This window comes from Abramis brama, assembly GCF_963993115.1.
Source record: "Abramis brama genome assembly, chromosome: 12".
NCBI classification, from domain to species: Eukaryota; Metazoa; Chordata; class Actinopteri; order Cypriniformes; family Leuciscidae; genus Abramis; species Abramis brama.
The window spans coordinates 31,317,945-31,333,020 of NC_139974.1; the positions used below are offsets into that span (position 1 = coordinate 31,317,945).

The 15,076-nt window shown below is 35.5% G+C and overlaps 2 protein-coding genes across 2 annotated transcripts; one reads left to right on the plus strand and one right to left on the minus strand.

Annotated features, from left to right (window-relative positions):
* Positions 1-9,257: 9,257 nt before the first annotated feature.
* On the minus strand, positions 9,258-12,444 carry tdp2b (tyrosyl-DNA phosphodiesterase 2b). The gene is made up of 7 exons (XM_084131837.1): positions 12,250-12,444; positions 11,955-12,121; positions 11,376-11,564; positions 11,179-11,270; positions 10,989-11,107; positions 10,432-10,602; positions 9,258-9,944 (listed from the first exon to the last, which is right to left on the minus strand). Exons 1-7 carry the CDS (start codon positions 12,403-12,405, stop codon positions 9,669-9,671), a joined length of 1,170 nt encoding a protein of 389 aa, XP_083987963.1. The 5' UTR covers positions 12,406-12,444; the 3' UTR covers positions 9,258-9,668.
* Positions 12,445-13,131: 687 nt separating this feature from the next.
* On the plus strand, positions 13,132-15,072 carry acot13 (acyl-CoA thioesterase 13). The gene is made up of 3 exons (XM_084130922.1): positions 13,132-13,298; positions 13,415-13,599; positions 14,853-15,072. Exons 1-3 carry the CDS (start codon positions 13,215-13,217, stop codon positions 15,007-15,009), a joined length of 426 nt encoding a protein of 141 aa, XP_083987048.1. The 5' UTR covers positions 13,132-13,214; the 3' UTR covers positions 15,010-15,072.
* Positions 15,073-15,076: the final 4 nt, after the last annotated feature.

The following is a 15,076-nucleotide window of genomic DNA, read 5'->3' on the forward strand; positions in this document are numbered from 1 at the left end:
TCATTGTTAGAATCATATAATTCCAAAAGTTTGCACATATGGGATTCTACACAACTAAATATGTAAGTGACAGAATGCTGAAAAGCTGGAAAAAGCAATTTTATTAATATATTCTATATACTGGAAATATAATGTATTTGTATAATTATATAAATGTTTATGTGTGTGTATATACACATATATATACATATTTATATAATAATCGCGATTAATCGCATCTAACAAGTTTTTTTGTTTACATAATGTCTTACATAATATATGGCTGTGTGTGTATATACTGTATATACACATGCACACATATTTTTATATATATATATATATATATATATATATATATATAATACATTTATAGATTTATATAATAACTGCTGTTAAATCGATTAATCGCATCTGACAAAAGGTTTTGTTTACATAATATATATAAATATTATATATATCTGTGTGTATATACACAGACACTCACATACAAATATATATAAATATATATAGTTTTGTAAACAAAAACTTGTTAGATGCGTTTAATTGCGATTAATCGATTTGACAGCACTAATATATAAAGGGAAGCATTTTTCATATGTTAGTTCATTATTATTCTTATGTAATGAATGCTAAAGTTGAAGCTGAAGAACATGGGTCACATCGGTCTGATGGGTTGCCTAAATGGCTCACAGTTGCCTACAATGCATCTTTTCGCTGTTTTTCTTGTTTCTCAAAAATGTTCACCAGTGAAACTTCAGCTCAAACCCTCTGTGGCACAGTTACTCGTTGTGAGTGCAAGGCAAACGGCTACAAATATCTGACAAAAGTGCAAACTACAACCAAAATATTATTACGTGAGTATTGTCTGTCGTTCCCTCCTTAGAGGTTCACCTAATTAGAAACAAAAGACTCCTGAGCACTGACTGACATATTTGGGTCCCGGCTATATCATTTAGCACAGGCTTCTGTTAACGAGCCCAGAGTCGAAATGAACTCGCAGCTTCCACACTGGGAACATGAAATCCCTCAAGGCAGGGAATTTCACGGAATCCTGGTGCTTAGTTTGTTTTTGTCTTTCCCTACATTCACTCATTCTCAATGGTCTGCAATACTGTTGAGCTGTTTAACATGAAATGATACTGTAAATACAGCCGTTCATGCTGTAAACCAGTATAGACATGGAAAAGACTTTGATTTAGCTTGATTTTGTCATTGTGAGCTTTTATTTGTGTTGAAAAGAAACATGCTCTCAATGATGGATTTCTTAGTAACTGAAATTTACACTCAGTCGGTAGTGACTTCATTCTCAGTGTCATTTGAGACTCACTGTTTGGTTTACAGCATCAACACTAGAGCGTCACCATAATCTGACAATCAGTGGAACGCTGGCGTGCTGCTCATTCCGAAGGCTGATCTCATCTTGTTACTCTGTATTTATGTCTCCAGTCATAGTTTTGCTGCTACTTAGACTGTAGGGTCTGAGTGAGATGCTGACAAGGGCTCGAATTAATATTGCAATTTTATTACAATGTGATCAACACCATCTTGTTTTTTTTCTTATTATAGAGTGTGTGCAAATTAATAGATTTTCTAACAAGTTGTTACATTTACTTTGAAAAGTGCTGGTGTAATGGTGCACAAATGGACACATTCCTTAACTTAAAAATGGGATGAATGTTTTTTTTTTTGAGGAAATTGAATAAGCCCCTCTGTTTTCAGATATTAGCAATAAATAAAAACTGAACATGCTGACTCACCATCTGAGTTACATTGTAGAGATCCAACAATCCTGGTCTTGTGTTACGATGTCAACCTGCCTTGTACCTCTTGCTGCCTAAGACATTGAAACAGGACACTTGCCTGCGGTGTGTTCAGAATCCGACTGTAAAATGCAAAAATGTAAAGATTTGAAATGTTGCATAAAAATCCAACAGGCAACAAAAAATAAATTACAATTTGAGGATAAGTATCAGTGCTTTTGTCTTATTTTTCCAGTTCAAATGGCAGAATGGGATATGCAACATTGCGTATAACAGTGAAGGGGTCTTGCGTGGTTCTTGGCTAACTTTAATCTGAGATTACAGCACATTTAAAAAAAAAAAAAAGTACATATGTAATTTCAGATTAGGGCACATCAGGTACTATATTGAAACCCCTTGACCCCTTTGACAAGTGCATTTTACATATACTGTATTTTGTAATACAGAGAATTTTGCAGTGTAAATGGATATTTATCGCTGTACCATGCTTGTTCAGTGTTATTTATGAAATAAAATGGTTGAAAAAAATCACACAAGCGTGTTTGTTGTGCCATGCTGTGCAGTCTGCATAAATACCCTATTGTTTCTTCATTTAATTTAGTGTATCAGTGTAGGAGATGCGTCTTAGAATGGGTTCCTAACAGAAGACTGTTTGTGTGCTGATAATTCAGTTTAGTTACAGATTGACAGTGTTGTGTTGTATATTACGTAAGATTTTGTCCCTCTCGTGGTTCCCTCCTCTTTCATTATCTGTTATCTTTGAGTTGCAGTGACAGGGGACAAAGTACACCGTAATCTAACCTAAAGCATGTAATCTGAACGGTGAAATGAAGGGGAAGATCCAACCCAGTCTCATGAGAAAAGTAACTATTTTACGAGGTGGTGATTTTGTACGATTTGAATAGTTCGAAAATGCACGATTATTAGGAACATGGTATTTTTAGGATTCATTTAGGATTTTAGGAAAACAATAAGCATGAAGATCCACCTCTAAACATAACCGAGCTCACTGGAAAACGTAACTATTTTACGAAGTGGCGATTATGAATTAGAGAAAAACGTTATTTTTAGTAAAATAGTAACCATAAACCCTAAACATAAATTATTTTACTAAGTGTTGATTTTGTTTTAATTGTACGATGTGATTTATACAAAAAAAGTACGATTTTTAGAAAGAAGCAAGCATGAAGGTCCACCCCTAAACATAACCAACCCAGCTAACACATGATATAGCCTAAGTTATGTAACTTATTGGTATATTCGGTAATTACATGACCTACTAATTAACAACAACTTTGCATGCCCGTAATTTCATTACAATCAAAATACCAACTACAACTAACGTCTGCCCTCGCGTCAACAACACGCATGCGTCTTGGTGCTCATGAGAATGCATGTTGGAGGTTCATATTTTTTTCATTTTTTAATATATTATTCTGGGACTTGAAAGTGGTAGTTGCATAGGCTGTCAATGGAGGGACAGAAAGCTCTCAGATATCATTAAAAAGATGCACAAAAGAATAATGGGTTTGGAACATGAGGGTGAGTAATAACAGAATGTTAATTTTTTTGGTGAACTAACCCTTTAACATCATCAATTGTAAAGCTATCTTCGTCATAAATAACACCATTTGAACTCTTATTTAAAGAAATAATTTGAGCCATTTTACAGCATTTTGAACCATCATGTATAATTTTTCACAGGCTTGTAAATCCCAATTTAATTATAAATACAACACTTTCATACGTAATTCAATGGAAATTCACTTATTCCATTCCGTAATCAGATTACTTTTTGTATGTAACTAGTGTAGTGGATTTTTTCCCTAAACCTAACTATCTGGGGTGTCTCCAAATGGACACCCAACTCTGTACCTGGGTCTCGTCTCCTGGCGACGTCCCCACCTGATATCTGAGTCTCGTCTCCTGGCGACGTCCTCACTTTGATATCTCACCAAGTCTAACTTGTTCCCCTAAACTAACTTACTTCCTAAACTAGCTTCCTTCCTAAACTAGCTTCCTGCGCAGGAATAAATCGACAAACAGACCTGCAATTGTCCTTTAAATGCTTTAATCACGGCCAGGAGATCTTCCCGAGCAGTTCTCAGGGAATCTCTCCCAAGAAGCAAGGCCGGAGGATCTCAGATAAATTCCATTGAGAATCCCACCGTAAAACGCATATACCACAGTTTTTATAGAATCGAGAAAACAAATAAGACTTAACATGTCACCTTCAATATGATTGGTTCAAAAGCCCCAACCTTTTTCCTCTGTCACTGGCACAAGCAAACTCTGATCTTGTGATTACTTATTACAAGGTTCTAACAGACTGTCTAGTTTAATTTTCCCTTTCTGTATTTAAACACACACAGTCAAAGTCACAAGTTTTTCCCCAAAGAGTTTTGACACATTAAAAGCATATGAATGTTGTTCCTGCAAGAAAAACAAATGTTAGTTGATTAATTATAGTTGATTAATTAAAATCCATCACACTAGTAAAGTAATGCATTTCAAGTAATATACTTGCAATTAGGGAATATAATCACACTACTTTTTTGATGTTAATGCAAATTACATTCTAATAATACAACTACATTTATTTACAGTCAAAAAAGTTACTGCAGATGAAGTATTTAAAAAACAAAACAGTAATAGTATGAATTGTAGCTGAAATATATCTAGTGATGCATGATGTCCAATTTAGTGGATAGATAATTAATCAGAATTTCCTCCAAATCTAAAAACAATACTTGGAAAATGTAACTGTGATATGACTCATTAGATATCACTTGATGCTACAACATTTTGTTCTACCTGCAAGAGTCTCCTAGGATAGAAGGAATGGATGGATATTCCGGAGCAACCTGGCCATCGGCCATCTTAGTTCGGCTTGCCACTTGGTTGCAATGTATAGGATGAAGCACTGGTTCCACTGTAGAGGTTGATGTGCAACTATGCCATCAAAACCCATGCGTATGCAAGGCCATGGTTTTTGAATAGCTGTCCACTGTGGTGACCTCTATGCGTGAAAGGGTCAAGGCATTTGTATATACAGTGAGGAAAATAAGTATTTGAACACCCTGCTATTTTGCAAGTTCTCCCACTTAGAAATCATGGAGGGGTCTGAAATAATCTACATAATCTAAATAAAAAAAATCCAGAAATCACAATGTATGATTTTTTAACTATTTATTTGTATGATACAGCTGCAAATAAGTATTTGAACACCTGAGAAAATCAATGTTAATATTTGGTACAATAGCCTTTGTTTGCAATTACAGAGGTCAAACGTTTCCTGTAGTTTTTCACCAGGTTTGCACACACTGCAGGAGGGATTTTGGCCCACTCCTCCACACAGATCTTCTCTAGATCAGTCAGGTTTCTGGGCTGTCGCTGAGAAACACGGAGTTTGAGCTCCCTCCAAAGATTCTCTATTGGGTTTAGGTCTGGAGACTGGCTAGGCCACGCCAGAACCTTGATATGCTTCTTACAGAGCCACTCCTTGGTTATCCTGGCTGTGTGCTTCGGGTCATTGTCATGTTGGAAGACCCAGCCTCGACCCATCTTCAATGCTCTAACTGAGGGAAGGAGGTTGTTCCCCAAAATCTCGCAATACATGGCCCCGGTCACCCTCTCCTTAATACAGTGCAGTCGCCCTGTCCCATGTGCAGAAAAACACCCCCAAAGCATGATGCTACCACCCCCATGCTTCACAGTAGGGATGGTGCTCTTGGGATGGTACTCATCATTCTTCTTCCTCCAAACACGTTTAGTGGAATTATGACCAAAAAGTTCTATTTTGGTCTCATCTGACCACATGACTTTCTCCCATGACTCCTCTGGATCAGCCAAATGGTCATTGGCAAACTTAAGACGGGCCTTGACATGTGCTGGTTTAAGCAGGGGAACCTTCCGTGCCATGCATGATTTCAAACCATGACGTCTTAGTGTATTACCAACAGTAACCTTGGAAACGGTGGTCCCAGCTCTTTTCAGGTCATTGACCAGCTCCACCCGTGTAGTTCTGGGCTGATTTCTCACCTTTCTTAGGATCATTGAGACCCCACGAGGTGAGATCTTGCATGGAGCCCCAGTCCGAGGGAGATTGACAGTCATGTTTAGCTTCTTCCATTTTCTAATGATTGCTCCAACAGTGGACCTTTTTTCACCAAGCTGTTTGGCAATTTCCCCGTAGCCCTTTCCAGCCTTGTGGAGGTGTACAATTTTGTCTCTAGTGTCTTTGGACAGCTCTTTGGTCTTGGCCATGTTAGTAGTTGGATTCTTACTGATTGTATGGGGTGGACAGGTGTCTTTATGCAGCTAACGACCTCAAACAGGTGCATCTAATTTAGGATAATAAATGGAGTGGAGGTGGACATTTTAAAGGCAGACTAACAGGTCTTTGAGGGTCAGAATTCTAGCTGATAGACAGGTGTTAAAATACTTATTTGCAGCTGTATCATACAAATAAATAGTTAAAAAATCATATATTGTGATTTCTGGATTTTTTTTTTTAGATTATGTCTCTCACAGTGGAAATGCACCTACGATGACAATTTCAGACCCCTCCATGATTTCTAAGTGGGAGAACTTGCAAAATAGCAGGGTGTTCAAATACTTATTTTCCTCACTGTATATATATATATATATATATACATAACTTATGAATTACTTTCTCACAAATCATCACTTTACATTTTTTTGTTTTTTAGATACAAATGCCTTAACCCTTTCACGCATAGAGGTCACCACAGTGGACAACTATTTTCTTGCATACATATATATCTTGCATATATTCTGATAATTTATCCGTCTCTAAACTTAACCATCAATGGGGCATAAGCAGATCATATGAAAATGTACAAATGAGATTGTATGAATTCATCATCAATTCGCCAAAATGTAGTTATGAATTGCCTTGAGATTGTGTTGGAAGACCCCTGCTGGAGTTGTTCCATGACTGCAACCTTCACTGTGTCCTTAATAACGGAAAACACCTCCTGGAAAAGTGCTGACCAAACAAACACATTGTGTTCTCCTTGTGCAATATGTGGTGTTGGGGTAGGACTGATCTGAAAGTCCCACTATCCCCCCTTCACTGAAATAGCATGTGCTCCTGGCCATGTGTCAAAACAATTCAGTGTGCTACAGTGATGCCTATTGAGGGGAATAGCATTGAGATTCACTAATATGTCTCATTGGAGGAGATTATGAGGACAGAACGATCACTTAAACGATCTCCTCATGTCATGTTCTTCTGTCGGCTATAAGTAAGCATAAGCTAAGAAGGATGTTCAAACAAAACCAATTACAGGACTGGTCCTTTAAGCGGCAGTGGACGTGAACCCGGTGAGAGGGCCAAGGAGAGTGTGTTTGTGCTTCAAGCAAACTTCTGTAAGCCAGTCATACAGACCCAGAGGGCAGATCCGTGGCAGTCTGACCTGTTTTGGATTTAATATTTACTCATCTGACCAAGCAAAAGGTTTATTAGCCTTGGCAGTGGGATGCCTTTCAAGGTTGTCTGGAGTCACGTGTCCACCCTGCTTGAGACAGCTGGTGCCTTGACACTTGTTTCCCTCATGCTTTCCTCTAATTTAGGGCAGTTAAGAAGAGACATCACACTTCTCAAACTGCAACAGCAATAAAAAAATAAATTAAAAAAAGCATTTATCCAAACCTTTTTTCTTTTCTTTTTCTTCAGAGAACCATTTATCCAGTGATCTCCAATCCTGATAGTTTAAGCATCAGAACATGTATTTGTTTAATAGCATTCTGCGATGGAAATGTCAGAAATCTAATTTCATGTATTCAAAATACACAATAGTATTTTCACACCTTTTGCACAAAATTTGATTGGTAATAACTGGAACAACAGTATGTTTGCAAGGTCTAATTACCTATTTTCCACTGCACAACACATGCCATATTTCATCTAAAGCTCTTCACTGACACTGTGGTAAACAAGTATAATAACTTTTGAGAAATCTTTATTTGGGGCCAAATTTATGACATTTAATAAGAATAATTAATAATACAATTTTTAATAATAATAATAATAAAGTTACCAGTTGAGTTTGGTTTAGTATTTTACAATAGTATTATTAGTATTTTCAGATTACTGTAAATGTAAGTTTCATTGTTTTACTTTTTACTCAATTTTGATGATTTTACACAGCATTTCATTTTCACTGGCGTTTTTTACAGTATGTATACATAGTGCTGTTATATCGATTGATCGCATCTAATATAAACATTTATATATAATATATATATATATAACATATATATTTATTATATTGTCTGTGTGTATACACACATATGTAAAAATCTACATACACATTATGTATATATAGATTTTTACATGTGTATACACACACACAGACAATATAATAAATATATATATATATATATACACACACACATATATTGTAAACACACTTATGTTAGATGCAATTAATAATGATTAATCGTTTTCATATATATATATATATATATTATATATATATATATATATATATATATACAGTGCAATGCATAAGTGAATACACCCATGCTAAAGTTGACTAAAAAGAGGAATAAAAAATCATATTTTGGAAATTGAACTTAATGCCTTAATTTAAAAAATTAGGAAAAATCCAACCTTTAAGGACACCAATTTTCTTTGTGAATGAATAATGTATCGTAAATAAATAAATGTTCTTCCTTAAAATACATGGTGCATAAGTGAGTACATCCCTATGTTAAATTCCCATAGAGGCAGGCAGATTTTTATTTTTAAGTATTTTTTTAAAAAAAATTTTAGGATACTATGCATCCTGATAAAGTTCCCTTGGCCTTTGGAATTAAAATAGCCCCACATCATCACATAGCCTTCACCATACCTAGAGATTGGCATGGGGTACTTTCCATAAGATCATCTCTCAATGCAACTCAAACTAGCTTTTAGGCTAACTGAAATAAAACCATGCCAATCTCTAGGTATGGTGAAGGCTATGTGATGATGTGGGGCTATTTTAATTCCAAAGGCCAAGGGAACTTTATCAGGATGCATAGTATCCTAAATTTTTTTTTAAAAAAATACTTAAAAATAAAAATCTGCCTGCCTCTATGGGAATTTAACATAGGGGTGTACTCACTTATGCACCATGTATTTTAAGGAAGAACATTTATTTATTTACGATACATTATTCCTTCACAAAGAAAATTGGTGTCCTTAAAGGTTGGATTTTTCCTAATTTTTTAAATTAAGGCATTAAGTTCAATTTCCAAAATATGATTTTTTATTCCTCTTTTTAGTCAACTTTGGCATGGGTGTATTCACTTATGCATTGCACTGTGTATATATATATATATAATATATATATATATATAAATATATTTACACACATACTGTTGTAGTTTCAATAATACCGGTAGTACACTGCCTATGTTCTAATGACTTTCTAAAGATTGTTTACGCAAAGGGCCATAATTGGGAAATACTGACCACTTGTGGTAAAATATAGGATGCACAACATGTACCACAATAAATCAAGATCTTATTTATTTAAATAAAATCATTTAAATTCAGTCAGAAAAAATTCACAGAAAACATTAACACAAAAAATGGACTTACACCACCAAGATATGGGAGAGCAGTGATCGACCGAAATCATGGTTTGTGATTAAAAGATTTTGTACAACAAATACAAAATAAAACTGTGAAGTAATGAGAACTGCGGTTTAAAAACGTAAACTATTTTATTCAAACCCCTCTCTCAATAATGTTTCATTTTCCAGTATTTTATATCCAGCTATGCATCCTATTATTATCTATATGCCTTTGTTTCTTACACTGATCAGTAGTCTGAATTCGAAGGCACTCTTTAAACTCTTTAAAACCAACTATCTTCTATATGGAAGACATCTGGTCTTTTTGGTATTTAATAATCATGTGTTGAAAGTGCAGTAAATTCCCCAGTGATCACTGGTATATCGGCCACAGTCTAGTTTCTCCATTCCAACCAAGGCCATGTGGTCAGGAGTGACTCCTGGGCCAGTTTTAGCAGACCTAAGGAAGATGCGGTCGAAGCGACATTTGCTGATGTAAGGCACAGTCTTATTGCTGTTTGCTTTGGTGTCCCAGGTGTATCGGCAGTGCTCCTGTTTGCCCAGCTGTTCCCATACGTCACACACACCTGGAGGCAAACCTCCAACCTTTACCACCTACACGGACAGAAACATTCTTCAGAAATACTGCATTGCACTGCACTTTCATTCCTCCATCATATTTGGAGTTAAGGTCCTTTCCGAAATTTAACTTATTCATTTTTTAACGTGCAAAAATTTCGGACGCGAATTTCGGACTCAGTGTGCAAGGACCTTTACTGTGAGTTTTCCCAACCCTTTCACCTATTCACAGGCCCATCAGTAAAACTCAAGTGGCTTTCATGGGTTCATTTTGACTTGCATTATTAATACAATACATAATTTCACAGATTTTTTTGTCAACAATTACATTTTATTTTATAGGTTTAACCAAGAAAATTCAAAATCATTCCAAGTATACCAAAATTAAATCATAATTTATTAACAAACTCATAAGTTAAACAAACTCATAGTTAAATTAATATTTTCTTCAGGTTAAACAAACTCTGTGTACCACTGGTTGGGAATCAGTTCATGTGGTGAATTTTAAAGACTTTATATTTACCTCAGTGTCTCTGAGATTAGTGTCTCCGGCAAAAACAACAATGGCATCTTCTGGTGCTTCCTTTATCTTTTGAAGTATGACCCGTAGTTGTTTCATTCTCTCCTCTGATTGGTTCTTACAGCTTTCTAAATGTGATGTCATCAAGTACAGCTTTTTACCGGAGAAAGTCGCCTTAATAAGAAACCACAGAGTCAAAAGAGAAATGTATGTGTGTATAAATGAGACACACCAACCTAGAAATGTAAATATTAATGTATACACACACTAACGGTCAAAAGTTTGGGGTTAGTTAAAAAAAAAGAAGAAGAAATGAATACTTTTATTCAGCAAGGATGCATTAAATCAATCAAAAGTGACTTGTTATTGTAATGCCATTTCATTTTTGATCAAATAAATGCAGCCTTGGTGAACATATAAGAGACTTCTTTCAAAAATATAAAATCTTACCGACCCTGAACTTTTGAATGGTAGTGTAATTCTGATTCCATTAAGAAATACGCCTATGCCATTATCTCCCCAAACAATCTTTGGGTAGCACTTATAAACCACAAACTCACCTGAGCAACTAACAGATTTCTCAACATTTGTGTTGTAGGGTAACTGATGATCTCACTTTCCAAAAGTTTTACTCTCGATTTCTTCAACATTATTGCCGTGAAGTAACCATCATCGCTCCCTGTAATGACAGGAGAACTTCATGAATCAGCAAAAAACCCATAAATAACTTCACTGAGATTATTCTCTTACCTTCAACGAACAGGTAGCTGACAGCACGTTTCTTAAGATACTGCATGTAAGATGGAATGAGTTCTTGAAGAAAAACCACATCTGGTGTATATCTACAAATGAACAACAGATAAAAGGAAACTAAGTGTAAAACAAAACTACCGTATTTTCACATAATATATGAAATAGAGGACATAAGGGGTCTCTAAACAACTCACAGAACTAGATATGAGCACAAGCCCCTGGCACGCTCTGCAAGACTTAATGTGTCCAAACCATCCACATTCCAGCTGATGATGGAGAGCTTGCTGTCCTCAGCATCAGATTCGGTTACGCCACTTTCAGCCGGACTTTTCGTCAAATTCACACTGCTGGAGCAAGTGGGTTCCTCTGCTGTCAGGTCAATGCTGCACAAAAAACAATTTGGAAAAAAAAAGAGAAAAAAACAAAGTCAGCATGAAACAGAAATTGCGATAGTCTTTTCTTCCATGGAAAAAGAAAAAATGTAGGGTGGGACTTGATTTTATCGTTTGATGGTTATGGTTTGCTACTGCTGTGATGTAAAGAGTGACAGGTTGATCCCGCCCTCACACCAGTAAACACATTGTGCAAGAGGTAGGGGAGGTTATTTTGATTAAAAGTTACATAGGCAAACTTTTTTTAATACTGTGTACAGATAAATAACATAATAAATACTGCAATATTTGTTTTAATTCATGATTACTTTTTAATATTTTAATTAAAAGTATAGAGTAAATTAAGTTTTCTAATTAATAGTATAGAGTAGAGAACATTACCAATCCACCTTATCCGTCTTAAATTTCTTCTTTGTTCCAGAAGTATCAGCAGTGTCAGAAGAATTCACCACCTTTCTCTTATTCCCAGGCACATTTTTAGTTTCCTCTGCGTCTTCAACATCAAATACTGAATCCATGTGAGCTTCAAAGAAAGAGTTCAAGGCTCTCTGGCAGGAACACACAAATAAATAAAGAACGGCGTTAATTACTACACATGCTATACTCAATCTAATGGCTTAATGGAAAACTTTACCCATAAAGTGCGTTTATAAGGTGCAGTAATAGAGACATATACCTCCATGTCCCATTCATTTTCTGCAAGATAACACTGCGCCACGGCACTATCCGATCCAGAGATAGAGGCAAACTGATCGCAAAGACTCGTCCTCGTTTCCTCTAAAGCAGACATTGGTTGATCCTTGTGGTTACCTGATATTACAGTGCTGGACATGTTCGTAGTTGAATATAACGGCGGGATATGATTGTGTACAGCTACAAAAACATTCCGGGTGGATCCCGGAGAATACGGATAATATATCGATATTTACATATGCTTTTGGTCGCTGGACCTACTTTATATACACTTTACTATAATCACGACCTCAAAGTATTATAAACTTAATTTTCACAGTAAACGTTGCATCTTTTTAACCGAAGAATTAGCATTGTTCAAAAAGAGGGTTGCCGGAAGAATTTAACTGTAGTACTGAAAGAATCGGTTCTTTCGAACAGTTGTTTCAAAAACGATTCTGTTAACCTTCCATGCACGAATAATATATTAAATGTGTAGGTGTATGCCAGCCCAGTACAGTTTGTTGCAGCCATGAATTGGAGCATAAGACATTTAGAACCCAAATATAATTAGCATTAACATTAAACAATTCTAAAATAAAGTGTGTTGCCTGAAAAGTTCAAATTGATTCAGTCATATTGAACGAATCATTCAGAACGACTTTGTAAAACGAATCAGCAGATTCATTGAAAAGACTCGATCCATTATTTCATAATAAAGGTCCTCACAGCCGAATGGTATGTCTTAGCTTCTAAAAAATATTCGTTGATTAAATCGTTACATTTTGTTTACCTATTTAGAATAGTGTAGTAGACAATTTAATTTCTTCTCGGCAGTGGAGGACTCCAAAATGCCTTAACCTCTTAAAATATTAGCACTCTTATTTTGTATAACATTTAGGCAACCTTTCAAACATTCTCCAGAGTGAACTTGTCCTTTACTGTGTTTTGGTATTTGCAATAGCAGCAATGGTTTCGTTGTCGCTAAAATCACTAAAAGAGATCATGAGAGCGATGGTAGATTGTCCTGGATTTGATCGGGTTTTAAGTAAGGTAGGTGTCTTTGTTAAATTAAGCGATTCTCCTTGACAAACCACACATTGATATGCAAACCAGCCAGACCAGTTCACACTGCAGTAAACATAATGAGCTGTTCATATTGTGATCAGGTCGAAATACTGTCTGCAACCCCTGGGAAAGTGGTGTGTGAGATGAAGGTGGAGGAGGAACACACTAACAGAGGAGGCACTCTTCACGGAGGACTGACAGCCACACTGGTGGATGTGATCTCCACTACTGCCATCATGTACACTGAGAGAGGAGCTCCTGGAGTCAGCGTGGACATGAACATAACGTGAGCTCCTGGATATATGTTTGTGTCACTGTACAGGACCATTAAAGTATGTGTTACTGTGTCATGTATAGGGAATATCTCCAGCAAGGGCTATATGTCTGCAACTGAAATAAAGCTAAAAATGGAAATATAAAAAAGATAATTATAAGGTCACACTTTAGATTAGGGTCCAATTCTCACTATTAACTACGACTTTTGCCTCAGTAAACTTATAATTACTGCTTATTAATAGTTAGTAAGGTAGTTGTTAAGTTTAGGTATTGGGAAGGATTAAAGGGATAGTTCACCCAAAAATGAAACTTGTCATCATTTACTCCTTCTCAAGTTGTTCCAATCCTGTATGAATTTCTTTCTTCTGCTGAACACAAAAGAAGATATTTTGAAGAAGGTTGGTCAACAAACAGTTGATGGGCCCCATTGACTTCCATAGTATATATATTTTTTTCCATAGAGTCAATGGGGAAATCAACTGTTTGGTTATCCATATTCTTCAAAATATCATCTTTTGTGTTCAGCAGAAGAAACAAATTCAGAACAACTTGAGGGTGAGTAAATGATGACAGATTTTTTCATTTTTGTGTGAACTACCCTTGTAAGCGATGTAGAATATGGTCATGCAGAATAAGGCATTAATATGTTTTATAAGTACTAGTAAACAGACATGTTATGCATGCTAATAAGCAACTAGTTAATAGTGAGAATTGGACCCTTAACTAAAATGTTACCAATTCTAAATATGAATAAATATTATAACAGTATGTTATTATAGTCTAGTTACATAAATGCAGTGGTTTGAATGTTGGGTTTTTCTATCTAGCTCTAAACAGTCTTTAAATTAGACAATTATGTACAATTATAAATTTAAATTATGTTTCCCAAACTATAAATTCAGTATCATAATTTTGTAACAACTGTTGGATAAAGTGAAAACAATAAAACCACAATGGCAAACTATGTAATTAAAATGTAGATTTTAGCTGAAAATTTGAACTGAATATGGGTATTTATCATAAATGTCTGGTTATAAATTTCTACAATTAATTTATAACATTTATTGGTTTGAAAATTCTTCCAACTGTGACATTTATAGGGGCATGTTGTCACAATATGAGGCTTTAAAGGTATTAACTTTCATTTAGAAATCATAAAAATGGGATAAAAAGAAGTCCCAGTCTCCATTTAAAAATTAAATAACTTCCATTCATCATCTGGAGACTCTTAACACTTATATTTGTTTGCTTTCCAATTAACAGATACATGAATGCAGCCAAAATTGGAGAAGACATCCTGATCACTGCGCAAGTTTTAAAACAAGGAAGGACTTTGGCATTTGCAACAGTGGATCTCACCAACAAGGCGAACGGAAAACTCATTGCTCAGGGAAGACACACTAAACACCTCGGTAGCTGATTATGTGCTCTGTAAATGATGTAGTTCTTTATGGTATACAATAAAAAGTCCAGCATAAAAGTATTTT